Genomic DNA, 27,055 nt, shown 5'->3' with positions numbered 1-27,055 from the left:
GAGATCCTGCCAAATAACTTCCCTTCTCCCACCAATTGCCCTCTCCCCTCCCTTCCCTTCTTCCTTCTTTCCCTCTTGCTAGACTATATTTGTGTTTTATCATTTGTATGAATGTGTGAGTGTTTATATATTGGTATCATCATAGTATTGAGTACATTGGATACTTTTTTTCCATTCTTCAGATACTCTACTAAAAAAGATATGTGCAAACTTCATCCATGTAAACATAAAAGATGTAAAGTTTCCTTCTTTTTTTTTTTTTTTTTTTTTGGCTGGGGCTGGGTTTGAACCCGCCACCTCCAGCATATGGGACCTGCGCCCTACTCCTTGAGCCACAGGCGCCACCCTAGTTTCCTTCTTTTTTAATGGTTCAACATACAACCTTTATGGAAAGATGTATGGGCAATCCTTAAGGAATTAAAAGTTGACCTTCCATTTGATCCCACAATTCTATAATTTCTTTTCTAAATAATTGGTAGAATCCACTAGTGCACCCTTCTGAGCCTGATGCTGTTTTGGAAGGTTATTAGTTATTGTTAAAATTTTTAAATAGGTACAGGCATGTTCAGAGTATCTGTTTTTCTTTAAGTTTTGGTAGATTGTGTCTTTCAAAAAATTGGTTTGTTTCATCTAGGTTATCAAGTCCCCTAGATATGGCGTTGTTCATAGTATGCTTTTATCCTTTCATGTCATGGGATCAATAGTGATGGCCCTTCCATTTCTGCTATTAATAATTTGTGTCTTCTGTCTTTTCTTCTTAGGTTTCTTAGTGTCTTAGTGTCTTAGGTTAAAACTTGACTGGAGGTTTATCAATTTAATCTTTTCAAAGATTAATGGTTTCTCTGATTTTTCTCTGTTGATTTCCTGTTTTTAATTTCTACTTTAGTTTTTTATTATTTTCTCTGCTTGCTTTGGATTTAATTTGCTTTCTTTTTCTAGCTGTGTATTTTAAGAGTTCAACACATTGGTTAAATAAATTTTTTCTGAGAGCCATAATGAAGTAAGATAATAAAATCAGACATAACAGTTTATAAGTGACACATAAATCTCTATTTTACAGATAAAGCAATTTTTCGTATTTCATGATAATAAGATCATTTATATTGGTATATTTAATACTTGACATCTTATAACAATCATGTTGTGTACTTTGATTTTTATTATATAGATCATTTTAGTCGGAATTTAGATATTTTGGGGAATTGTAGCTAGCAATAGGTAGAAAGACCCAGAACAGCAGTTAATGCATCAAGAATAGTACAATGCCAGCCTGAGCAACAGTGAGATGCCATCACTAAAAATAGCCAGGTGTTGTGGCCGGTGCTGGTAGTCCCAGCTGCTTGGGATGCTGAGACAGGAAGATCTCTGAACCCAGGAGTTTGAGGTAACTGTGAGCTATGACTCTAAGGCACTCTACCATGGATGACAAAGTGAGATTCTGTCTCAAAAAAAAAAAAAAGAATAGTAAAATGATTCAACTGTCTACACCTACATAAATTGGTGAGCCATGTTTTTTCATGGCAGATTTATATAGTTACAGATATTAGATTACATTGTGAGATTTAGAATACTTAATTTTATATATTAAATCACTGAAGTCTGGATTCTTTATGTGTTTTACTTCTAGAAGTTCATTTACCTACTTTCATGGCTTTTTTTTTTTTCTTTTTTAGTAGTAGGGTTGGGGGGGTCAACCTGGTCTGGAACTCCTGAGCTTGGGCATCCACCTGTGTCAGCCTTCCAGAGGACTAAGACTGTGGACATGAGTCACTGTGCCTGGCCTAGCTTTCATGACTTTAAAAATGATTACTTGTTCTATATATGTCCTCCTCTTGGCTTCAAAATTCAGTGAATCCAAGAACTTGTTATGAGCCATGTGCTTCATTAGAACCTGGGGGTTAAACAAAGTAATTAACATACTCTAAGGAGTTTACAGTTTTAGAAGATAACACATAAACAAAGCACAGTGGTATAAGGTAACCATTGTTATTCTGAAGAGGTGTGTGAACAGATAGGGAACAATGAGTTTTTCTGGCCAAGGAGATTGGGGTAGGGGCAGGGAGGTGAGAGAACAGAAGTTGAATAAAAAGTTGCAGAGAAGCTACAAAGAAGGTTAACCTTACAAAATGAGAAAAATTCATTGGGGAGATAATGGAGAAAGAATATTTTCTTAAAAAGCTAAGAGATAACCTGAGCCTAAGCATAGAGGATTAAAAGCACACCCAGTGCTTAATAAAAAGTCAGTGAGTCATTTGATGTCTGGTGAATGGTGGTAAGACAGAAAAGGTTGGTTGGATCAGATAGTGAAGAGCCTGAAAGTCAGTTTAACAACTTACTTTATTACCTTCCTCCTTCCATTTGTGGCTTCACTCTACAGATAATAGTTTTTTCCCTTCTAGTATTCACATTAACGTAGTACCTACTACCATCATCCTGTTTATTTTACCCAGGTTTATTTTTTCTTTTTTCACTACTTTACATCCCAGATCCTTTTTCATGGTAATTATTAGTATTATCAATAATTATCCATTTCGTCTTTCTGTTCCCATGGCACTACCATGATTTTTTTTTTTTTGCAGTTTTTGGCCGGGGCTGGGTTTGAACCCGCCACCTCCGGCATATGGGGCCAGTGCCCTACTCCTTTGAGCCACAGGCACTGCCCATCCTAGGATCTTTTCTATATTCCTTTTATTCATTTTCAATATTATTTCTAGGACTTCTTATTCCTAGGACTTCATCTCTTTTCTATTTTAGCATTCAAAGTAGCTTTATACAGTAGCTAAAATAGTTTGTCTATCAGGGAGTCTGAAGAATATGAGTGGCCAAATTCTTTTCCTTATTATACTCTTCTCAAGAGCTCTTTGGTAAGGATATTCTCCATGTACTTATATACAATATATTTTTCAGTGAAAGAAAGAGGCAGAAGAGTATAATATATTGCTTTTTGTGTCAGAAAGGAGAAGGATATTAGAATATAGACACTTTATATTTGCCAGAGAAACTCTAAAAAATTATAGAAGAAACAATCAAAATGAGCAGGGGACAATGGGGTAGAAAGGGATGGGGTGAGAAATAAGACTTCTCAGTATATACCTTTTTGTGTTGTTTTGATTTTTAAATATCTGTATTTTGTCTATCTATAAAATTCTGACCTTATGTGCCACTTGAAGGGAGTAGGAATGAGAGCACTCTGATTTCCTGTCATCCCCATGTGTGAAATTCACTCCATAGTTTACTATGCACGTTTCTCTTTTTAAATGAAATGAATTGTATGTGTGTCCCCAAATTACTTTCAAAATTCAAGTTCTAATTTCTCACTTCCTCCTCCACAGTTGGTTAACTGTTTCTTTCATCCTGTCATTATAGTATGAGGTATTTATGTTCTAGTTTTACATATTGGTTCCTTGGTATTACTAAGGAGTCTAATTAATTTCATTAATAGGTTCTGCTCTCACTTTAACACCTTCAATAGCAAACATTTCTTTTCCCCTTTGTATTATCTGAAGCATAATTTGAGAGATACTTGATAATAGCTTTCATTTATGCTAGAGTATTCTAATATATTAATTTCATTTGGAAATTTTAAACTAATTTTTTTTTTTTTTTTTTTAAACAGAGTTTCACTATGTCGCCTTGGTAGACTGCCATAGAATCATAGCTCACAGCAACCTCAAACCCTTGGACTTAAGCGATTTTCTTATCTTAGCCTCCCAAGTAGCTGGGACTACAGGCACCTGCCACAATGCCCAGCTATTTTTTTGTTGTTGCATTTGTCATTGTTTAGCTGGCCCAGGCCAGGTTCAAACCCGCCACCCTCAGTGCATGTGGCTGGCACCATAACCACTATGCTATGGGTGCTGAGCCTAAACACAATTTTAAATTAGAAAAAAATGTCATACCAAAAAGTTTTTCTACTTTTTTAGAAGTTTGTCCAACACTTCAAAGTATTAAATAGCAAAATTAATCAGGAGAGGCAGTTAATAGTTTTTAAAAAATATTGAAAATAATTTAATTAGGGTAACTTTCTATTTAATTAACATTAAATATATAACAGATTTGCACACTAAAGTAAACATCACATGGCCACCTGTTCACTAATTTTTATGAAATACAATATAATTTGTATGCTAGCTACTAATTAATATAATAATTGAGAATTCCGTTTTTTATCTTTGCTGATATATTTATGATATGCAGAATTCTGAATTTATAAGTCAAATATGGTAAACAAAAAAGTTTATTAATGTTGGGGGTTTTTTACATTAAGTATGTGATCAGAACTAAGAAACATTAAATTCTATTAAGAAATTAACATTTTAAAAAAATTTTGTTATACAACATCGAAACTTATAAGGTGAGAGACCCTTAGGACCTTTTTATTGCCTACATATAGTCATCAAATATTTATTTTGAAACAGGCAAGAAAACTGGATGTGTATTTTGAATATGAAGAAAAAATAATGAGCAAAACTACTCTGGACAAATCTCTTCTAGATATAATATCAGATCCTGATGGTATGTACCTCAAATTGGTGGTTAATGTAAGTTTCACATCTGATGAATTTAGCATTTTTAATATGAGTAAACTGTGAATAAAGAATTACTATTTTCTTACAGTCAGCCCTAATAATGAGACAATTAAACTATTTTCTGTTTAAAATTTAACGTAAGTTCCTAAAGTGTAAAAATGATTTGCATTTGATTTCATTCAACTTTTCTTTGATACTTTTTAAGTGCTTTTTACATTTATTTGTTTAAAGTAATATATCTGGAGTTAAATTTCTGCTGATTCCAGGAAGATCTGAAGATATAACATTCGAAACAAATATCTCTAAGTAATATACTTTCTAGTTACTTTGGTTTATCACCAAAGAGATTCTTAAAGAACATCTAAAACTGAACTTTGTTTTTCATGTTTAGGGAATTTACTTTTAAAGGACCTCTTTATTTGATCTCTATCTAAATATTTGTATGGTAGTGTTTCTTAAAACAAAATACAAATCTACTTAGAAAATATAATCTAATTATAACTTTTAATTGTAATGACTGTGGGATCTATCTAGCCTTTAAAATTCTCTAAAATTTAGAGACTATTAATCATTTCGGAATAGTTTTAAATTCAAATCTCAGTTTTTTCTAAAATGAATTAAATACCTACGACCCATTTTGCATATAAATGATTCAAGCTGAATGATTATGGCTTTTGAGTTAATAGTTTGGTATGAATTTTAAACTTTATTCCAAATTGGAAAATAATTTTAAAGTCCTATTTTGTAATTAGAATTCCACTCATAAAAACTTCTGAAGAGCCACAAGGATTATTTACAATTTTAAAAACCAACACAGCATTTTGAATGTATCTACACTTTACAAGGAAAGAAATGCAAAAGGTTATATTTAAGTCCATCACTTCTGTGCTATTTATTGTTATTTATAATAAATTTTGAGTAAAGTTGAAACAAATAGGTGTGTGGATAAGAAGGTAATCAGAGCCTTTCTTTTTTTCTTTCCCCTTCTTTCTCAATTGATTTTATTTCTAAAGACATTAAATAGGGTAGAGCAAGGTAGGCACTCACGTGATGCTGCTTTAGTCCTGAACAAGATGTTGGGACCTGAACAGGATGGCAAAGGCACGTACACATGGGATAGAGGGAAAGTTGGTAATCTGGTGTTAGATATCAAAGTTCAGGAGAGCTGAGCAAACTGTCCATATGTGGGAGCAATTCAGCTAGGGGTGTAAGAGCTCTAGCAGATTGAGGAAGGTGACCCCCACACAGGAGCAACCCTATGTGATGTATGTTTGAGTGTGTTAATGGGTCTGTTTTAAGGATTTAGAGCCCAAGTGAAGTAAGGGCATCCATACAAAAAAGGGATGGCAGCAGAAATGGGCTATTTGTTATATACAGGGAAATATATATCCGCAAATATATTGGATAATATGAAAGGAGCCAGATTTCCCCTTATCAGAGAAGGAAGTTATAAAAAGGGAAAGAATTAGGATGAACCCTGTCACATTGGATTGGAATTAGAGATGTTGGTATGAACTTAGTGTTCTCAGTATACATTTGTATCAGATACAGAAATAAATATAGATAGCATGTATACATGCACATGTGTGTACTAATTCCCTAGTTCTGCCTACGGAGAGGTCCTGGGAGTACCAGTAACCCACTAGTAAAGATTTTCACTTAGGAGTACCATTTCCACTAGGACTCCTTGGAGAAGTGGCTGACTCCAGAGCTGGGGCAGGAGAAGAAAGTACAAAATGAGTCCAAACATGTCAAAAGAACCCAGAAGTTGGCTCGAAGAGGTTCCAGGTCATGACAATTTGAGCATCAGAATAAGTAATAATAACAGATTATAAACCACTGAATGACATAGGTCATGAGTCCATACAGACTCAATAAAAGAATAGAAATTTTATAGTATACTTACAGTTTCAGAGTACCTCCCCACAAGACACAAAGAGAGAAAAAGGACCTTTACAGTGTAGAGGGCTGATTAATATCTTATTAGGTAATCATAGTAATGAGTAGTAATCATCAGTAATGAGACATACTGCAGTAGTGTACCACCCAGTAGGATTTAATGCAAAGAACACAGCATAAGTTTTATGACATTCTTGCTAAAGATGTGTAACGTAAGTCTATGAGGAAAAATCAGACAAAACTTCATTGTGTGATATTTTAGAAAAAACTACCCTATAATCTTAAAAAATATCAAAGCCATGCAAATCAAGAAATGTCTGGAGGAACTGCTTTCTACAGAAAACAACTGAGAGGCATGGCGCTGTATGCAACACAGGATTCCAAAATTGATCCTTTTGGCAGAAAAGACGTAGAGACAATTAGTAAAATTTGAAATGGGATCTGAGAATTAGATGATGATGGATCTGTCTTAACAGTAAATGAGTACATCAGTGTAGTAACCAGTCAGTGTTAATTTCCTGAGTTTGATAATTGTTGTATTGAGGTTAGACTAGAGAATGTCTTTGATATTTGAGGATGAGGAAACAGCAGGTCAGCAACTTACTGTCAGATTTTTCATGAGAAAAAAGCTCTCCAAACTAAAATTAAAATTTTTCTCTAAGACACATCAGATTACTCAGTGAGGGGATTCCAGCTTTAAAATAGAGAGCAGTCACAGGAGAGATTTACAAATAAGTGTGACAAGAGGTTACAGGGTGTAGCTATAGGCTTGTAAAGGACACATTTGGACAAATTCAATTTGGGTCCCCTGTGGTTATGTCATTAGAAAATGGAAACAATTAATGAGCATCAAATCCTCAACAACCTTTCCCATCAGATGATACTTTAAAATCATAGCAGATGTTCTAGGACATTTATTAACCTCAATAGTAATTAAAAATTATGTTTCCCCTTGGAGAAGAAAGGAACTTTTCTTCCTTTCAGCAAAAGAAGGAACTTCTTTTCTAATACTACAAAAGGTTATGCTAAAGAGATTAAAAACAGGCCAGGTGCAGTGGCTAACACCTATACTCCTAGCACTCTGGAAGGCTAAGGCAGGTGGATTGCTTTAGCTCAGCAGTTTGATAACCAGCCTGAGCCAAGAGCAGGACTCCGTCTCTACAGAAAAATAAATAAATAAATAAACTAGCCGGGCATTGTGGCAGGCACCTATAGTCCCACCTTACTCAGGAGGCTGAGGCAAGAGGATCACTTGAGCCTAAAAGTTTGAGGTTGCTGTGGGCTATGACGCCACGGTGCTCTGCTCAGGGTGGCAGAGACTCTGTCAGATAGATAGATAGATAGATAGAGAAAATAAGTAAATAAATAACATCACAGGCCCCTAAAACTCTGAAGGAGGAGAACCTTCCCCTCATGTATTAGGAGCTGTGGACCCAAGAGGGTAGAGCAAGCCCCATTACTCTTTCTCTTGCCTTATCTCTCTAACTTGTTGGTCACATTTACAGCAATAGTTGACAGGAAGTGCAGGATTGGGCAGGGTAACTAAAGTCAAAGCTTTCTGGCTAGAGCACCAAAAAGGGAAGGCCAAGGGAATGGGAAAGTGCCAGGGAGATTGTGCAGAGGAAGGAGTTTAGAAAAGCAATCTTATGAAGTTGTTTATGATTTCCTGGGCATGTGCAGGAAACTGACCTAAACAGCGTTTCAAAGACTGCAAGGTGAAGGGCTAGAGTACCTCCCAGATCAGCCGCTGGTTGATGGGATAAATCCCAAAAGCACTACAAAAGATTTTCAAAATAAAATCAGTGATGGAAGCACAACCCATGGAGGGCTGGTGGGAACATTAGCCTGCAGCCATCACCAGGGGTCCTCAAACTGCAGCCCGCGGGCCACATGAGGCAGTGTGATTGTATTTGTTCCCGTTTTGTTTTTTTACTTCAAAATAAGATACGTGCAGTGTGCATAGGAATTTGTTCATAGTTTGTTTTTTTTTTAAACTATAGTCCAGCTCTCCAATGGTCTGAGGGACAGTGAATTGGCCCCCTGTTTAAAAAGTTTGAGGACACCCGATCTAGGCTAATTATCTGTTAAACCAAAAATAGCATTCTCTTAGGATTTATTAGAACCCAGAGTCTTATAACCTAATATTCAAAATGACCTGTATATTTATTTGTAAATGTGAGAACTTTGGAAAATCTAATGTTCGTCATTGTTTTACCATTCTTTGTCATATTTAGGAAGTAAGGATAGTTTGAGAGTGAGTGTCTGGCTTCCAAATCATAATTTTAAAAAATCAGTAGTTCATCAGTCATGTGTTGGAAAAAAAAATTAGTTTTTATTCTATAATTAAATATAATTCTGTGTTTTTGCATCTTAGGACACACTTTGGAGTGCGAGTGAATATTGTTATTTGTTCAGTCCACTGCTTTATCATATTTCCACTAAAATGCATCCAATAGAAAATGGGAGAATAAATTATTTTCCCTTATCAATCTTGGGCTTTGGTTAATAAGAGTTGTAGCTGAAAGTGCAAGCAAGAAATTTCTTTGAAATCTTATGTGTTATTCTGAAATTTAAGGCAGATATATTCTGCATAATATATAATGATATTATTTATTTTAATATAAAAGTATGGGTTTCCAGGCCAGGCACAGTGGCTCACATCTATAATCCTAGCACTCTGGGAGGCCAAGGTAGAAGGATTGCTTGTGCTCAGGAGTTTGAGACCAGCCTGAGCAAGAAATTAGAAAAAAATTAGCCCGGCATTATGATGGGCACTTGTAGTCCCAGCTAGTCGAGAGGCTGAGGTAAGAGCATCACTTGAACCGAAGAGTTTGAGGTTGCTGTGGGCTAGGCTTATACCACGGCACTCTAGTCTGGGTGACAGAGCAAGACTCTGTCTTGACAACAAAAAACAAAACAAAAAAGTATGGGTTCCCAAACTTTATAGTAATATAAGACCCTTCAGAAATTTGTAGAAAGGCCTCAGTTTGAGAAGAATGACTTTAGAATTCAGCCAGATGATTCTATTTACCCAGCAAAGTTTCATAACCCATTGAGCATACAGCTGATTTCCCAGTCGTCCTTATATAATTATTCTTAACTCCCCTTTTCCATCTCAAAAGTATGCTGTTTTAGAATTGTGTGATTACCCTGCCTCCTGTATCCTTTCTTTTCATTTTGAGTTTGTATCTAATATTATAGACAGTTTGGCAGAGACAATAGTGATGCTTCTGGAATCACAGCCCTTTAATCCCATATTTAATCTTTCTCCCTGTCTGTATTTTATAGTGGTTATAATTATAATGCCTATTGCTTTAACTCAGTTAAATTAAGAACCATATTTTGTCACATTTACATATGCCTTGAATTTTAATGTACTTGTAAGTGTTGACTGTAATGCATAATAACCACAATCATGAAAGTCTTTTTTTTTTTTTTTTTGTAATCTGTTTTTACCTATGTAGCAGGAACTCCAGAAGATAAAATGAGGCTGTTTCTTATCTATTATATAAGCGCACAACAAGCACCTTCTGAGGTATGTCTTCTATTCAGTTATTTGGAGGAAGAGGGAATGCTTGTTTGCAAAGTACTGCAATTAGAGTTTTTAAAAATAAATTTAAAAATCATTATGGGTAAATACCTATTTCATGCTTTTTTTTTTAAGAGAAAAACAGTTTATTAAGGCTAGTTCGGTTTACTGCTGGGTTTTATAGCAATATTTATTGTCACCAGGGGAAACTATCCACTCATGAAACATCTATTTTTAAGTTACTGTAATATGAACTGAATTCAAGTGGCCAAAATTTATATTTTTGGAAAACAACTATTCTAATCTAAGCAGGTTTACTATGCTTTTTGAAAAGTTGGTATTTTTAAGATTGTTTGAAAACTAATGTCCAACGTAGAAAACATCCTCTAGTACGGCAGTTCTCAATCTGTGCGTCATGACCCATAGGAACTGTATTAAAGGGCCGCGGCATTAGGAAGGTTGAGAATCACTGTTCTAGTATCTATTCTATAAAGGAAAATGGTGGTTTTTATAACAGACTTCTTGCTAGGTTGACTCTTGTTGGTTTAATAATTTTTTTTTCAAAAATTTTTTGCATGAAGATGGATTGCCTCTTTCTAATGTTAACTCAGTGTAGTGTTACCAGATGAGCAGTGAGCATAGGCACCTTCAAGATGGCGTCTAAAATGATAGAGCTGTTCAAAGTGTCTTTTCTCTGCAAGACTTCTAGTGGTTAAAAGTAGTTGGTATATTAAAATAGCACACTCAACCCAGTATTTGCCTAAGGCCATTCTACTTAACCTGGGGTACACTAATCTTGACTTTTATTTTAATTCAGTAAGAAAGTGTGATTTTTCATTGTAGAAATATTTCTCTCATCAGTGGGGCTTTACATACCTCTTAAGGGATTCTAACACCCTAATTATAATTCTTAAGTATATATTATTTTAAAACTTAATTCAGTATTCCCTTAATTTGACCACATTATTTTATTTTCATTCATTTTTGGTAAGGATTATATCTTTTTATGAATTTAAGTGCTCATTAAGAGGCTTGAAGCAAATTATTGCCACTAATGTCAGATTAAAAATCTCCAAAATCAAAAGAAGTGAAAATCTGTGGTTGGTTGTGGTTTCCACCTTTTAAAATTTTTATAGCGCAGTCATTATGATGATAGGCTCTTTTAACACAGATTCAACTCGACTTACTTAATAAATACAAAGAGTAAGAAGAGCAACTTAGGAAGTATAGGACACCTGTTGTTCAATTAATGAACCTGGAGTATGAGAGAAGAAACCTGAATCTGTGGTTCTCCTCAGTGTTGGTCTCCTTGTGTTTCTTCTGGTTTTGAATATTCTTGATCAACTCACACTGTTCATTTAGTACTTGTCCCAAGGAATGACAGTCTGTTTCAGCAGTAGAGGAAAGATTGAACTTACTGAGGGATGACAAAATGTACTGTACTTTATAGATGAGTTGGGAGCCTGTTAAAATTGATTTCCATGATAATGTGTATGTGATTTTTGTCTCAGATGCTCTCTTGGGTACTCATTTAAGATGTGACTCACTCAACTTGGGTACTGAGAATTTAAACTCAGGCCTTTGGACTAACTTTTTGATTAATTGACAACAAACAAAATGATCTTTCATAAAAGGAAAGTTTTTTATCATACAGTTTTTTCTTATTTCAGGCTGATTTGGAGCAATATAAAAAAGCTTTAACTGATGCAGGATGCAATCTTAATCCCTTGCAATATATCAAACAGTGGAAGTAAGTTTTATTTTCTTGTTTAATTCCCGTCACTTAAGAAAGCGCAATTGAAGTTTTATTCCCAAGAAAATGAGAATGCTATTAAGAAAATTGAGGAATATGTTAGTTATTTTTTTATACCCAGTGGCATAAATATTTCCTTATCTGGCCCACCCTCTCCACAGTTTAAAATTATATGAAACAGTGATATCTTTTTTTTCTAGACAAGCTCTATATTTTCTTTACTGATAAGGTGAGAAAGTCAAAGACTGAAATGTTTTGCATCAAATGTCTCAAAAACATTAAAAGGAAATTTAAATTTCACTAGAAATCAGAGAAGTGGAGATTAACATAATGCAAAAATTTAGAAGGATACAGGAAAATTAATTCGTATATTTATACTCTGCTAGTAGGAATATAAATTGTGGCAAATTTTCTGGATGACATAAAAATTTTTTAATAATACTACTTCTCCTTAAGGATTTCTCCCATAGAAGTTTTAGAATAGTAAAATCTTAGATGCAATTGTAATAATGAAATTTTGAAAACCAACCTAAATGTCTTGCAATAAGATTGGTAAATGAAATGTGTTGCCATAAGATAGAATACAATTGAGCCATTAAAAATCATGTTTTTTAAGGCTTACTTAAGACAGTGGGAAATGTTTCTATGATGTGATAAATAGTTAATTTGTTCAATAAAAATTCCTAATAATGAATGTATTAACCAATGTCCCTACTATCGTTGAATTTACATTTGCATTGAGGGAACAGCTAACAGATAATCAAATGAAAGCATAGAATGATGTTAAACCATATTAAATGACACAGAGAAATAAAAGTGAGTGATAAGATCTTAACTTATTGAGAGTGGTAGCTAAATTTGCTTTGGAGATCAGAGAAAGCCTCTGAGTAGGTCACAGAGCCAAAACAGAGATGACATTTTGTACTGTACAATCGCTATTTATCCATCTGTATGTGTGTGTGTGTATATGTGTGTATGAACACATATATGAATTTAATTGCATCATTGAAGTGACATATACCTAAATGTTAATAGTGAGTAACTATACCTCAGTTTTTTCTTAATGATCAAATTTTTAAAAAGGAAAAGAAAAACCATGTTTGAGAAACTAATGTATTTGTATTTTTTTAAGAATTTCTTTTTCATTACTAATTGTAGTATAGTTGAAATTTTTTCTCTTTTTAGATAATTTCTCCATAATAGACTTAGTCAATAGATATTTTAATACCAGAATACTGAATGGTAGCTCTAATTAAATCAGCCTTTAAACATAACCTTTGTATTTCATAGAGCTTTTACTAAGATGGCCTCAGCTCCTGCCAACTATGGCAACACTACCACTAAGCCAATGGGGTAAGTATTTTTAATAATTCTGTTTGAATCTTTGTACTCCAAACCTTAATAGACTTTCCTGCCTTAAAACAGAATGTCTGACACTTGTAATGCAGAATATTTTTATTGTGATACAGAATAAATGTCAACATACCTTTGGCTTCTTTAGATGGTTTAAGTTGTCATATGTTTCCAGTTTTAAAAATTATTTTATTGACACATGTTGTACATATTTTTAGGATACAATATGATATTTCAATACATGTGTACCTTGTGGTATGATTATATCCATCCATCACAGTAATTAGAATATCCATCACCTCATTTATCATTTCTTAGCATTAGGAACATTCAAATTCTTATTTTAAAATGTAAGTTGGGCGGCCCCTGTGGCTCAGTGAGTAGGGTGCCAGCCCCATATACTGAGGATGACGGGTTCAAACCCAGCCCCGGCCAAGCTGCAACATAAAAAGTCTGGCGTTGTGGCGGGCACCTGTAGTCCTAGCTGCTCGGGAGGCTGAGACAAGAGAATCACCTAAGCCCAAGAGCTGGAGGTTGCTGTGAGCTGTGACATCATGGCACTCTACCGAGAACAGTAAAGTAAGACTGTCTCTACAAAAAAAAAAAAAAAAATCTTTTCCGTGATATGAGCCAAAACTTAGATGACATTATTTAAATATGATCTCTATTTGTCCATTTATCCATCCAAGTGTGTGCATGAGTATACACATATATACATATATTGAATTGGGTAGATGAAGTGACATATGCCTAAATGTTAATGTGGGCAACTCTTAAGTGGTAATTTTTTTTTTCCTTTTGAGTGGTTTTATTTCCCAAATTTTCTACAACATTACTTTTGAAATAGTTTTTATTCACATGCTGCTTTGTTCTTAAAACATTACATTTTTATTTCCTGAAAATACATGAAGGTTATATCAATGTTGATAAGTAATAAAGACTTAAAGTAGCACTCAAGACACTGCTTCAGTATGTATGCAGGCATAGCACTAAATGACAGGTAAAAAGGCCTCAGGGCTAGGTATGAGTTCTTACTCCAGAGATTCCAGCAGTATGTGTTATTTTCAAAGAAACCAAACAAGATAATCCCATCTTCTGTTTTCTATACCATGCAGTTTCAAATTATTTTTTAAAGCTAGAACAAAAGCACAAAGCCAGAGGAAAACATGTTTGTCCTACTTCATATTGAGCAATTGGTTTTAATGAAATAATTTCCAAAAACAAAAGCATCAGGCCAAGAGCAGGACCTTATAAGTACTTAGCAAAATGAATCTAGCTGGCCTCACCTTCAGACTGTGCTGTACAGGTTAGCACACTCCTTCAGGGTGCCAGGAATTGCCTCAGGGCCATTCATTCCAACAAAAATTACCATTCTCAAATTATAATTTGCTTGAAACTATCGCTAAGGCTACACAATAAAGGTATTTATTTTGTTGGCAGCTCTTTATTTTTATATTTTTAAATAATTACTGAGTATTTTATTTTATGTTGTCAGAGTATTTTATTACTATTTTGTTGTTAAATAAAATTGCAGCAGTGATACCTGTGGCTGCAGAAATTCACAAGACCCTTCTGTTTAGTCAGAAACAAAGGTGGCAGGTACAGTGAAGCTTCAGCTTGTGTGTGATCAGGCAACTGTTGGTCTGCAGCAGACTGGAGAGGCGATCTGTAATGAGTGTGATCCTCCTTCTCTTTTGCTCCTGCTTAGTCTCTTATCACGAGTCATGAATACAGGATCACAGTTTGTCATGGAAGGAGTGAAGAATCTGGTTTTGAAACAGCAAGTAAGTACATTTGTTAAAAAACATACCGGTAAGCTTTTAAACCTAAGTGTTGACAGGTTAATTACTCAGGTAGGACAACTTCTGGTATTATTCAATAAATAATTAGGAGTAAAATAAAACCAACAAATCCTTTATTGGTGCACTAAAGAATTTCAGGATAGTTTCACATGTGTAGCTTACAGCACTATGATTTTTATACTTTTTAAATTTACTCATTGGAGTTTTTTGACATTCTGATTTTATTTTTTTTGAGACAGTCTTACTATGTTGCCCTCGATAAAGTGCTGTGACGTCACAGCTCACAGCAACCTCAAACTCTTGTTTGTGAAGGGACATTAATTAAAAAGTGAAATTAACCTATTTACAAAAATGAATTGCTACATAGTGAATATCATTTGTTTTAACATATACTCACAATATTAATAAGCTAATGTAGTTCATAGTCTAACTCCTATGTAAACAAATATTTTAAGTAGAATTTATATTTTGGAGTAGTAAAATTACAGGTTAGATTTCACATTTTGGTTTTTTTTAGTCCTTAGTTTTGCATATCTTTTCTTTGTCTAAACTCCTTCTATACTTTTTATCTTTATTATAATATTTACTTGTGTTTTATGTAGACATTATTTCTTTGCTTTTAACTTCTTCTTGGTAAGTTCTTTGAGTGTAAGGAATGTTTTCCCCACATTTGGATTTTTCATAGCACTTGATGTAAAATAGAATTTTTTATTTAAGGTAATCTCTTTATTCAAAGTCTTTATTAGAATAAATGAATAACATTTTATTATAAAAACCATGTAATGCTGATATAGGATAGTGAAAAATCCTAATTTACTTCATTTAATTAAAAAACTAGTAATTTCCAAACTTTCCCGTCAGATACTTTCCAGATTGCATTATTCCCCAAGTACTTGGGAAAACTCATTAGCCTCATTGTCCCATTTAGGAATTATTGTCAATTCCTCCCATGCTACCTGTCTCTTAGGAGCTACTACTAAATACTTAACCCCCTTTTTTACTGATTCACAGTACTGCCCTGTGTCAGCTCATCTCCCACTTGGACTATAAAAGGTGAAAAGACACAACAATAGGAAGTTTGGGCACATTACAGATCCACGTGCTATAATTTACAGGTTAGCAGTTTAGCCTAGCACCACTCTTACTTACCATCAACTGTGGACAAGATGACTTTGTTTTGTGAAACAAAAGAGAGACCACCAATTTCTGAGGTAATGCCTGCCTTTTACTAGATACACTACTGGCTATTATATGTATAACCATACTTTTTAAAGAAAATTACATATTTTTCTTAACATGTCATTGAAAAATCTCAATAGTAAAATTCCCTAAATAAAGTATTCCTTATAACATACAACTTTTAGCATTTAGAAATTACAGATTTTAATCATTAGAATGGTTATACTTTCTTTAATTTATTACCCTAAACCTATATGGTGTATGCCCCCAAATGATAACCTGTAAAAGATGTCTAGATTAGTCTACTGATAAATATTTTATTCTAACACAAAAGTTTGTTTTGTTTAGAGTTCATAAAATGTAAAAACAAATTATCTTTTATGACCTCCAATCCTTTAGTTTTTTTTCTTAACATGGCACATTTCATACTGTTGTGACATAGGCATTTTCTCACTTACAAAAATAAAATTTGAAGTGATTGATGGTTACCTCATATATATAACATTTCTTCTACCACTAGCAGAATAGCCATGACATTAAAAAAATAATAATAATTTGGAATTAGAGGAAATAGTGCACTCACTGGAGGTGGGGATGGTTTATTTAACATTGTGAAGTAAAAATAAAAGTCATGTTATAAAACAATATGATCTTTTTTTGTTGCTGTTTAAAGAGAGAAAAAATAGATGGTGCTAAAGGACATACCCCAGTCTTTAAATGTTAAGTTTTTTTCTTTGTAGGTGTTCATCACCAACCACAGGATAAATTCCTAGAATTTAACTCCAGAATCAAAAGGCATAGACGTTTCAAGTTGTTCTTAATAAATGCTACCAGATTACCCTCTGGTAAAGAATCTGTTTTTCTAGAAATATTTAAACTCACAGAAATCCATTTTAAAAGTTACATTACCCTGATATTTGAAAATTTAGGGGTACTGTGATGAGAGTTCGTTGGCAGCTTGAAAACTAAGAGTTAAGAGATGTCGAAGAAGAGACTGCTGAAGAGACTAATGCTGTTTCACATTTGGAATAGTATGAGAAAATTTATGCCTCTTAAATCTCTAAATATTGTTTTAGTTTTTTTACCTGAATAAATAGTTTCAGCTATAAATAAACAGAATAGGATTAGCCATATCCAGTTTTGTAGATCATTTATAAGAGCTTTTTATATTTTCTGTGCAGCATAATTTTTATGCATCACAAATATCAACTATCACATAAAACCAATTGAGTGATAGTCACAGGTTTGGTATCTGTTTGTTTGAGAATAATTGTACAAGAATGTGATGATGAATAATGTAACAAAGTTGCATAATTTAAAAGTCTGCTGTTTCGCCTTCTTTGACTTGTTTGCTAAAAATAATCCCTCTTTTAAAAATGAATTAACAAATAAATTGCAAGCAGTGAGAATCCATAGATTTAAAAAGCTGTAAAATGTATATCTCAATTGCCGCTTATGGCCTTTAAGATTATTATTTGAATAAGAAAACTATAAAAAGTAATTTTATGCAACAGGAAATTTTAACACTGGATATTGAGCTGTGTGGTAATTATTTCATAATGTATACATAGATCAAAACATCATATTTTACAATCAAAATATATATAGTTTTCATGTCCATCAAACCTCATTAAAGCTGGTAGAAGAAATAAATTATTGTCAGTTATTTTGGATAACTGGTTATATGGTAATAGTGTTACAGGTTTTTAAGAGTTTGTGTATTTTAGATATATACACTGAAATATTTATGGCTAAAATTAAAAATGACCTAGGGGGGTGGTACCCATAGCTCAGTGGGTAGGGTGCCGGCCACATACATCCAGCTTGGAGGGTTCAAACCCAGCCCAGGCCAGCTATACAGCAATGACAACTGCAACAACAACAACAAAAAAATAGCTGGGCGTTGTGGTGGGTGCCTGTAGTCCCAGCTACTTGGGAGGCTGAGGCAAGAGAATCACTTAAGTCAAAGAGTTTGAGGTTGTTGTGAGCTGTGACACCATGGCACTCTCCCGGGGGCAACATAGTGAGGCTCTGTCTCAAAAATAAATTAATTAATTAATTAAAAATAAAGATGACCTAGGGGATTGGAGTGTATAGACAAAATAAAATTTGTAGCTGGCCATCATAGATCAGTGGTTAGTGCGCCAGCCCTGCATGTCAGGGCCATAGGTTCCAAGATTCACCTGGGCCTGATTAAAAAAAAATAAAATAAAATTTGCTATGGGTTGAGACGGAGCTCCCTGCGTGCACCACACACTCCCCAAGGCGCATCTCCTGCAAGTGGCTGATAACAGAGGCTCCCGTCCAGAAGGAGAGTTAAAGGACAGAAATTTAGCAAGTAACCTGGTGGATTAGAGCTACACCAAGAGAGAAGGTTGAAGAACGCACATCAACCATGCTGAGGCGAGCTGCGACCCCAAGGATACAAACAAAAGGTACAAAATCCATCACCAAGCGGATGGGAGTCCTGTCCCCCATGAGTACGACTTGGAGTGCCCACAAGCAAACGGGCAGAGTTCAAAGGTCCTCCCACTACACTCCACGGGAGAGACCCTCTAAAAACTGGACCTACCTCCCCTACTAGGGTGCCGTGGCGTTCTCCTGCCAGGCATAAAACTGTATAAAACTGTATATATTCTCTACCTGCAACTCTGAACTGGTCAGTGCTGACTCTACAGCACAGGAGTGAGGAGAGGACGGTCGGCTGAGAGGGAACCCTGCCCGAGCGGCGGTGCCCTGAGGTGCAGAGCAGCAGCCGTCTTTTGGCAACAATAGGGCTCACTCCCAGATATTCCGAAGCCACAGCCCCTTACTCCCTGGGCAACCAGAGGAAGCCGGGCATCTTCTCAGGTGGCAACCACCACAGAACAGATCTGGGACGGAAACACAGGCCCCGTGACTGAAGGGTTTGCCTGAGGCGGTACCGGCCTGGGTGGAGCGCGGGCTGCATGTGCAGAGCCGGGAAGTTCTCAGGGCGGGGCTGACGCAGAGGACCACTTTACTTGAGCCGAAGACACACCTGGCCCTCGGGATCATCAGCCTATAGACAAAGGAAGACAGGTGGCTAGAACTGACAGGTAACTGAATATAGACCTGCAAGAGCAAAGACAGGGCCTGAGGCACAGGATCTGGGAACTCAAAACAGCTTCTCTTCTGCAGGGGAATTTAGCAGGGACAGAAACAAATTCCCGCAAAGTTGTTCTGTTCTGTTAGTAACATCAATCAGGGGCGGGGCTGGAACTGAGTGAACACCCCCCCCCCAGCCTCCATCAAGCACCTGAGTTTGCCCTGCTAGATAGAGACAGAGCTCAGCGGCCTGGCTGAGCAGAAATAGATTTCCTTGTGATTCAGGCAGGGGCAAACCCCTGGAGTATCTGTTCACTAAAGGAAACTGAGTCACAACCCTGCGGGGCTATCAGTGACTGAGTGTGACAAGAGGTGCAAGGTGGGGAAGGAGGCATCAACCTTCCCAGCCTGATCTGTTTGCTGGTGGGTCCTCCTGACTCCACAGAGCACTGGAGCAAGCCATATCTGAGTAGTCATCAGACCCCTGTGATCCAGTTGCCAGAGACCTTTTAAACTCTCCCACCTGAGACAGGTGCTGACTGAGACAATTGATTTGGACTTTTTGAACTGAGCCAATCACCCGAGGATATTCAGGTGGTGCCCTGGGTGTGTGGTTGTAGAAAGGTTTGATTTTCCTTTTCCAATTGTTTCTTGTGGGGGGCGGGGTGACTTAATTGCTGGTATTTCTCCACAGCTGAGACTTCAACCCAGAGTAACTGTTTCACTAGTGTCAAACAGAAGCCAGCTGCAAACAAGACAGAACCACATAGCCCCACCACACCAAACAGGTCCCCAGTTTCTCAGGCCATAGCACTGTACGGGTCCTCGACAAAGCTCCAGAGGAAAAATCAAACAGTGTAAAACAGTCATGGGGCGGAATCAGCGGAAAAGCTCTGGTAACATGAATAACCAGAATAGATCAAACCCACACACACACACACCCAAGGAAAGATAGGGCACATGTAATTAAGATCCCATTCATACACAGCTGGCCAAGATGTCAGAAATCGAATTCAGAATTTGGATTGCAAACAAGATTAATAGAAAAGAGAAAAATTTGGAATTAGAAATTCAAGGAGCAATTCAAAAGTCAGAATTAGAAATTCGAGGAGAAATTCAAAAGTTGTCTCAAGAATTTAACAAATTTAAAGATAAAACACTGAAGCAAGATTTTAGAACCCTCAAAGATCTGAAAAATACAGTAGAAGCCCTCAGTAACAGAGTGGAGCAAGCAGAAGAAAGGATTTCTGACATTGACGACAAAGCCTTTGAACGTTCCCAAACTCTCAAAGAGGAAGAGAAATGGAGAGCAAAAACAGATCATTCTCTCAGAGATCTCTGGGATAATTCGAAGAAGGCTAATATCCTCCTCATTGGAATTCCTGAAAGTGATGAAGTGGCCTCGCAAGGCACAGAGGCCCTTCTCCATGAAATTATGAAAGAGAATTTTCCAGACATGCCAACAGATTCTGAAATTCAGATAGCAGACAGTTTCACAACCCCAGCACAACTCAATCTGAATAAGATATCCCAAAGGCATATCATAACTAACTTCAATAAAGTTAATGGAAGGAGAAAATTCTGAAAGAAGCCAGATGTAAGAAATCCATTACCTACAAAGGGAAGAATATTAGAATAACTGCAGATCTCTCTGCTGAAACTTTTCAAGCCAGACGAGGGTGGTCATCGACTTTTAATCTCCTAAAGCAAAATAACTTTCAGCCACAGATCCTGTATCCAGCTAAACTGAGTTTCATTTATGATGGAGAAATTAAATACTTTAATGACATATGTTGAAGAAATTTGCCATAACCAAACCAGTTCTTCAGGACATTCTCAGACTTATCCTCCTACACAAAAGTAAATCACTCAGAAACTTTTGATCAAACTCCAACTTCCACAGTGGCAAAATGATTAAAAATGTCCATTGGACTTTCGAAAAACTCGATACCCAAAATTTTACCAGACTTATCAATATTCTCCATTAATGTGAACAGCTTAAACTGTCCTCTAAAGAGGCACAGGTTAGCTAATTGGATACAAAAACTCAGGCCAGATATTTGCTGCATACAAGAGTCACATCTTACTTTAAAAGATAAATACAGACTCAGGGTGAAAGGATGGTCCTCCATATTTCAGGCAAATGGTAATCAGAAAAAAGCAGGTGTTGCAATTCTATTTGCAGATACAATAGATCTTTAAACCAACAAAAGTAAGGAAGGATAAGAATGGTCACTTCATATTTGTTAAGGGTAATAATATGATGAGATTTCAATTATTAATATCTATGCACCCAACCAGAATGCACCTCAATTTATAAGAGAAACTCTAACACACATGAGCAACTTGATTTCCTCCAGCTCCATAATAGTTGGAGATTTCAACACTCCTTTGGCAGTGTTGGATCGATCCTCCAATAAGAAGCTGAGCAAAGAAAGCTTAGATTTAAACCTAACCATCCAACATTTGGATTTAGCAGACATCTACAGAACATTTCATCCCAACAAAACTGAATACACATGCTTCTCATCAGCCCACGGAACATACTCCAAATCGATCACATCTTAGGTCACAAGTATAACCTCAGTAAATTTAAAGGAATAGAAATTATTCCTTGCATCTTCTCGGACCACCATGGAATAAAAGTTGACCTCAGTAACAACAGGTATCTGCATACTCATACAAAAACATGGAAGTTAAATAACATTATCCTGAATGATAGCTGGGTCAGAGATGAGATTAAGAAGGAAATTGCCAAATTTTGGAACAAAACGACAATGAAGGCACGAATTGTCAGAACCTCTTGGATACTGCAAAGGTAGTCTTAAGAGGGAAATTTATAGCACTGCAAGCCTTCCTCAAGAGATTGGAAAGAGAGGAAGTTAACAACTTAATGGGACATCTCAAGCAACTGGAAAAGGAAGAACATTCCAACTTCAAACCCAGTAGAAGTAAAGGAATAACCAAAATCAGAGCAGAATTAAATGAAATTGAAAACAAAAGAATTATACAACAGATCAATAAATCAAACACTTTGTCTTTTGAAAAGTTCAATAAAATAAACCTTTGGCTAACCTAATGAAGAAAAAAAAGAGTAAAATCTCTAATCTCATCAATCAGAAACAACAAAGGCGAATAACAACAGACTCCTCAGAAATTCAAAAAAGTCCTTAATGAATATTACAAGAAACTTTATTCTCAGAAATATGAAAATCTGAAGAAAATTGACCAATACTTGGAAGCACGTCATCTTCCAAGACTTAGCCAGAATCAAGTGAAAATGTTGAACAGGCCCATATCAAGTTCTGAAATAGCATCAACCATACAAAAATCTCCCTAAAAAGAAGAGCCCGGGACCAGATGGCTTCACGTCAGAATTCTACCAAACCTTTAAAGAGGCATTAGTATCTATATTACTCAACCTGTTCCAAAATGTAGAAAAAGAAGAAGGACTACCCAACACGTTCTATGAAGCAAACATCACCCTGATCCCCAAACCAAGAAAAGACCCAACAAGAAAAGAAAATTATAGACCAATATCACTAATGAATATAGATGCAAAAATATTCAATAAGATTCTAACAAACAGTCGGTTTTATCCCAGGGTCTCAAGGCTGGTTCAATATATGTAAATCTATAAGTATAATTCAGCACATACACAAATTAAAAAACAAAGACCATATGATTCTCTCAATTAGTGCAGAAAAAGTTTTTGATAATATCCAGCATTCCTTCATGATCAGAACACTTAAGAAAATTGGTATATAAGGGACATTTCTCAAACTGATAAAGGCCATCTACAGCAAACCCACAGCCAATATCGTATTGAATAGAGTTAAATTGAAATCATTTCCACTTAGATCAGGAACCAGACAAGACTGCCCATTGTCTCCACTGCTCTTTAACATTGTAATGGATGTTTTAGCCACCGCAGTTAGGGTCAAAAAGGCAGTCAAGGGTATCCATATAGAGTCAGAAAAGATGAAACTTTTGCTCTTCGCAGATGATATGATTGTATATCTGGAAAACAGGGATTCTACTACAAAACTCTTAGAAGTGATCAAGGAATACAGCAGCGTCTCAGGTTACAAAATCAACATAAATCAGTAGCCTTTATATATACCAACAATAGTCAAGCTGAAAAACAGTTACAGACTCTTATTTCATTCACAGTAGTGCCAAAGAAGATGAAATATTCAGAATTTATCTAACAAAGGATGTCTCTATAAAGAGAACTGTGAAACTCTTAAGAAAAGAAATAGCTGAAAATACTAACAAATGGAAAAACATACCATGCTCATGGCTGGGAAGAATCAACATTGTTAAAATGTTCATACTATACAAAGCAATATATAATTTTAATGCAATCCCTATTAAAGCTCCACTGTCATACTTTAAAGATCTTGAAAAAATAATACTTCGTTTTATATGGAATCAGGAAAAAACTCAAAGCTAAGACATTACTCAGAAATAAAAATAAAGCAGGAGGAATCACGCTACCAGACCTCAGACTATACTATAAATTGATAGTGATCAAACAGCATGGTACTGGCACAAAAACAGAGTGGTAGATGTCTGGAACAGAATAGAGAACCAAGAGATGAATCCAGCTACTTACCGTTATTTGATCTTTGACAAGCCAATTAAAAACATTCAGTTGGGAAAAGATTCCCTATTTAACAAATGGTGCTGGGTGAACTGGCTGGCAACCTGTAGAAGAATGAAACTGGACCCACACCTTTTACCATTAACTAAGACTCACTGGATTAAAGATTTAAACTTAAGACATGAAACTATAAAAATACTAGAAGAGAGTGCAGGGAAAACCCTTGAAGAAATCGGTCTGGGCAAGTATTTTATGAGGAGGACCCCCCCGGGCAATTGAAGCAGCTTCAAAAATACACTACTGGGACTGATCAAACTAAAAGCTTCTGCACAGTCAAGAACACAGTAAGTAAAGCAAGCAAACAGCCCTCACAATGGGAGAAGATATTTGCAGGTTATGTCTCCGACAAAGGTTTAATAACCAGAATCCACAGAGAACTCAAACGTATAAGCAAAAAAAGAACCAGTGATCTTATCACAGGCTGGGCAAGGGACTTGAAGAGAAACTTCTCTGAAGAAGACAAGCGCACGGCCTTCAGACATATGAAAAAATGCTCATCATCTTTAATCATCAGAGAAATGCAAACCAAAACTACTTTGAGATATCTTTTAACTCCAGTAAGATTAGCCCATATCACAAAATCCCAAGACCAGGTATGTTGGGGTGGATGTGGAGAAAAGGGAATATTTCTACACTGCTGGTGGGAATGCAAATTAATACATTCCTTTTGGAAAGATGTTTGGAGAACACTTAGAGATCTAAAAATAGACCTGCCATCCAATCCTATAATTCCTCTACTAGGCATATACCCAGAAGACCAAAAATCACATCATAACCAAGACATTTGTACCAGAATGTTCATTGCAGCCCAATTCATAATTGCTATGTCATGGAAAAAGCCCAAATGCCCATTGATCCACGAATGGATTAATAAATTGTGGTATATGTACACTATGGAATATTATGCAACCTTAAAGAAAGATGGAGACTTTACCTCTTTCATGTTTACATGGATAGAGCTGGAACATATTCTTCTTAGTAAAGTATCTCAAGAATGGAAGAAAAAGTATCCAATGTACTCAGCCCTACTATGAAACTAATTTATGCCTTTCACATGAAAGCTATAACCCAGTTATAACCTAAGAATAGGGGGAAGGTGGAAAGGGAGGGGAGGGAGGGGGAGGTGGGTGACGGGAGGGTGATTGGTGGAATTACACCTGCGGTGCATCTTACAGGGGTATATGTGAACCTTAGTAAATGTAGAATGTAAATGTCTTAACACAATAACTAAGAAAATGCCAGGAAGACTATGTTAACCAGTGTGATGAAAATGTGTCAAATGGTCTATAAAACCAGTGTATGGTGCCCCATGATCAGCTGTGATTTAATAATAATAAATTTTTTTTTTTTAATTTGCTATGGGTTGATAATTGTTGGAGCTGGGTGATAGAGGAGTGAATGTGTTTTATTTGGTCCATGAAATCCTGTTTTCTTGATTTTTATTGCCATGAACATGATATGGCTTTGTAACAAGTATCACTTTATATGTTTTGTGTTTCCTTCCATAAGATAAGGGTGATGGATTTACTCTGCAGATCTTCTGGTCTATAATTTTAAATGTTGGAAAGAGACGGTTCGTTTTATTCCCCCTCCTTTCTTCACTTCGTTGGCAGCTTCACACCCTTTCTATCATTCATATATCCCTCACCCCCACTGTCTGCAAACTCCCTGTTATTTTTTATTAGGTTGATAATACCCTTCAAAGAGATCCACATAGTGACTTTTTCATTCTCTAGGAGTCTGATAATCAGGACAGCAACAACACAGGTCCCAAACCCAACTCTCAAGGGGGAAGTTAGAAATAGTCACTGTAGGGCCGATGGCACTATTGGTCAACAAGTGACTAATCTCGGAGAAATCAAAGGGGAAAAAAACTTCTCTGTTTGGTTATAGAGCTGTATTACATTTCCTGTGTTATCTTTTTTAAGTTTCTGTGCAAATTTTATTTTAATTCTGTTTTTTAAGCAATTACACCATCAGGGATAAAATTGTTTTTTACCTAAGCTTTTCCGATGAGTAAAATCACAAAACATGACTATAGTCATAAAACCAGATAGGATTTTAGAAAGAAATTTCTCACTATATTTTTTTCAAGGCAAAATTCTGGTTCATGTGTTCGAAATTTGAGGATTTTACAAATACTGATATTTAAGATATTCATATATGGGACTCTCAAACTTATATCTGTAATTGCTTTCTCCTAGTAAAACTGTAGGTGTTAACTTATGCATTTTTTTTACTTTACTTTAGAAAGCAGCAGTTTTCTAAAAACAAAGAAAACTGTGCTTAGACATTTTTAAAATAGTGGATATTTTCATTTGATTATATTTCCTTTATGCCTCTTTCACTGAGTTACACAAATTTTTTGTGTTTCTAAAGACAAGTCAGATAACTTGGAAAGCATATGGTTTTATTCTGATGTTTTCTGTTTGCTAATGTGTTAGCTGCTAAAATCCAGTTTTTTTGATCAGTAAAAGTTGATTAACCTTGTTTATAAATTATTCTAAATACTGTATATAATCTATTTTTAAAATTATTATTTCAATTCAAGCTTTCATTCGGGCAAAGAATGGAAACTAGGTAGAGGTATTAGTTGGTGACAGATCTTGGAAGTTGTTTCCTAAAGTGTTCTTTCTTATGCCTTTAAAGACATTTTTTAGTCATCCTCTATACCTGAAGCAAATGTGTATGGTGCAGCAGTGGGAGATGATTTTTTTTGGTGTGATTTGGTTGTAAAGAAATTATTTTCACAAGTATAAAAAACAAAATATAATTTTTATGGTTTAACATTACATAAAGTATTTCTAAATTGTTCTCCATTGCATAGATCTAAAAGTGCAATTCAGGGAGCGGAACACAGAATTCAGTATAGATAGAGAAGTGGATATAAAATTTTTGTCATTTAAAAAAAAATTTACAAAACAATTTATAATGTTCCTTTGCTCCAGAACTTTTTTATTATTTCTTCATTTATGTTGCAAAGTGCTCCATCCTCATTTGTTGTTATTACTTAGAATAAATACTGTAGTTTTCTGCTTTGAATATAGCATTTTTATAGATTTAAATCTGCACCTGATTTCTCTTTAGAGAAATTTATGGTTTAGACTTACTCTTGAATGAACAAACTCAATTTTATTCGAAACACAATTTAAAAAGTAAAATTTTGAGCCACTTTTTTAAAATTCTATAGTATACAAGAAGTATATTCAGTCAGCTTGAACATTGATGCTTCTGTTTATATTTAAGAGTTCCTGGCCAACACAAATATCAGAGAATAAT

General features: G+C 35.4%; 1 protein-coding gene across 3 annotated transcripts in view; it reads left to right on the top strand.

Moving 5' to 3' along the window:
• SCFD1 (sec1 family domain containing 1) overlaps positions 1–27,055 on the top strand; it is a 97,611-nt gene that overhangs the window by 50,303 nt on the left and 20,253 nt on the right. For all 3 annotated transcript variants that reach the window (XM_053593801.1, XM_053593802.1, XM_053593803.1), the window contains exons 15-19: positions 4,419–4,515; positions 9,893–9,963; positions 11,628–11,707; positions 13,001–13,063; positions 14,772–14,847. In XM_053593801.1, the coding sequence (XP_053449776.1) occupies positions 4,419–4,515; positions 9,893–9,963; positions 11,628–11,707; positions 13,001–13,063; positions 14,772–14,847 (387 nt within the window). The remainder of the gene's footprint in view (positions 1–4,418; positions 4,516–9,892; positions 9,964–11,627; positions 11,708–13,000; positions 13,064–14,771; positions 14,848–27,055) is intronic.

Source organism: Nycticebus coucang, chromosome 6 (assembly GCF_027406575.1).
Source record: "Nycticebus coucang isolate mNycCou1 chromosome 6, mNycCou1.pri, whole genome shotgun sequence".
NCBI classification, from domain to species: Eukaryota; Metazoa; Chordata; class Mammalia; order Primates; family Lorisidae; genus Nycticebus; species Nycticebus coucang.
Note: the sequence above shows the minus strand (reverse complement) of the source record. Positions and strands in the feature narration are given on the sequence as shown.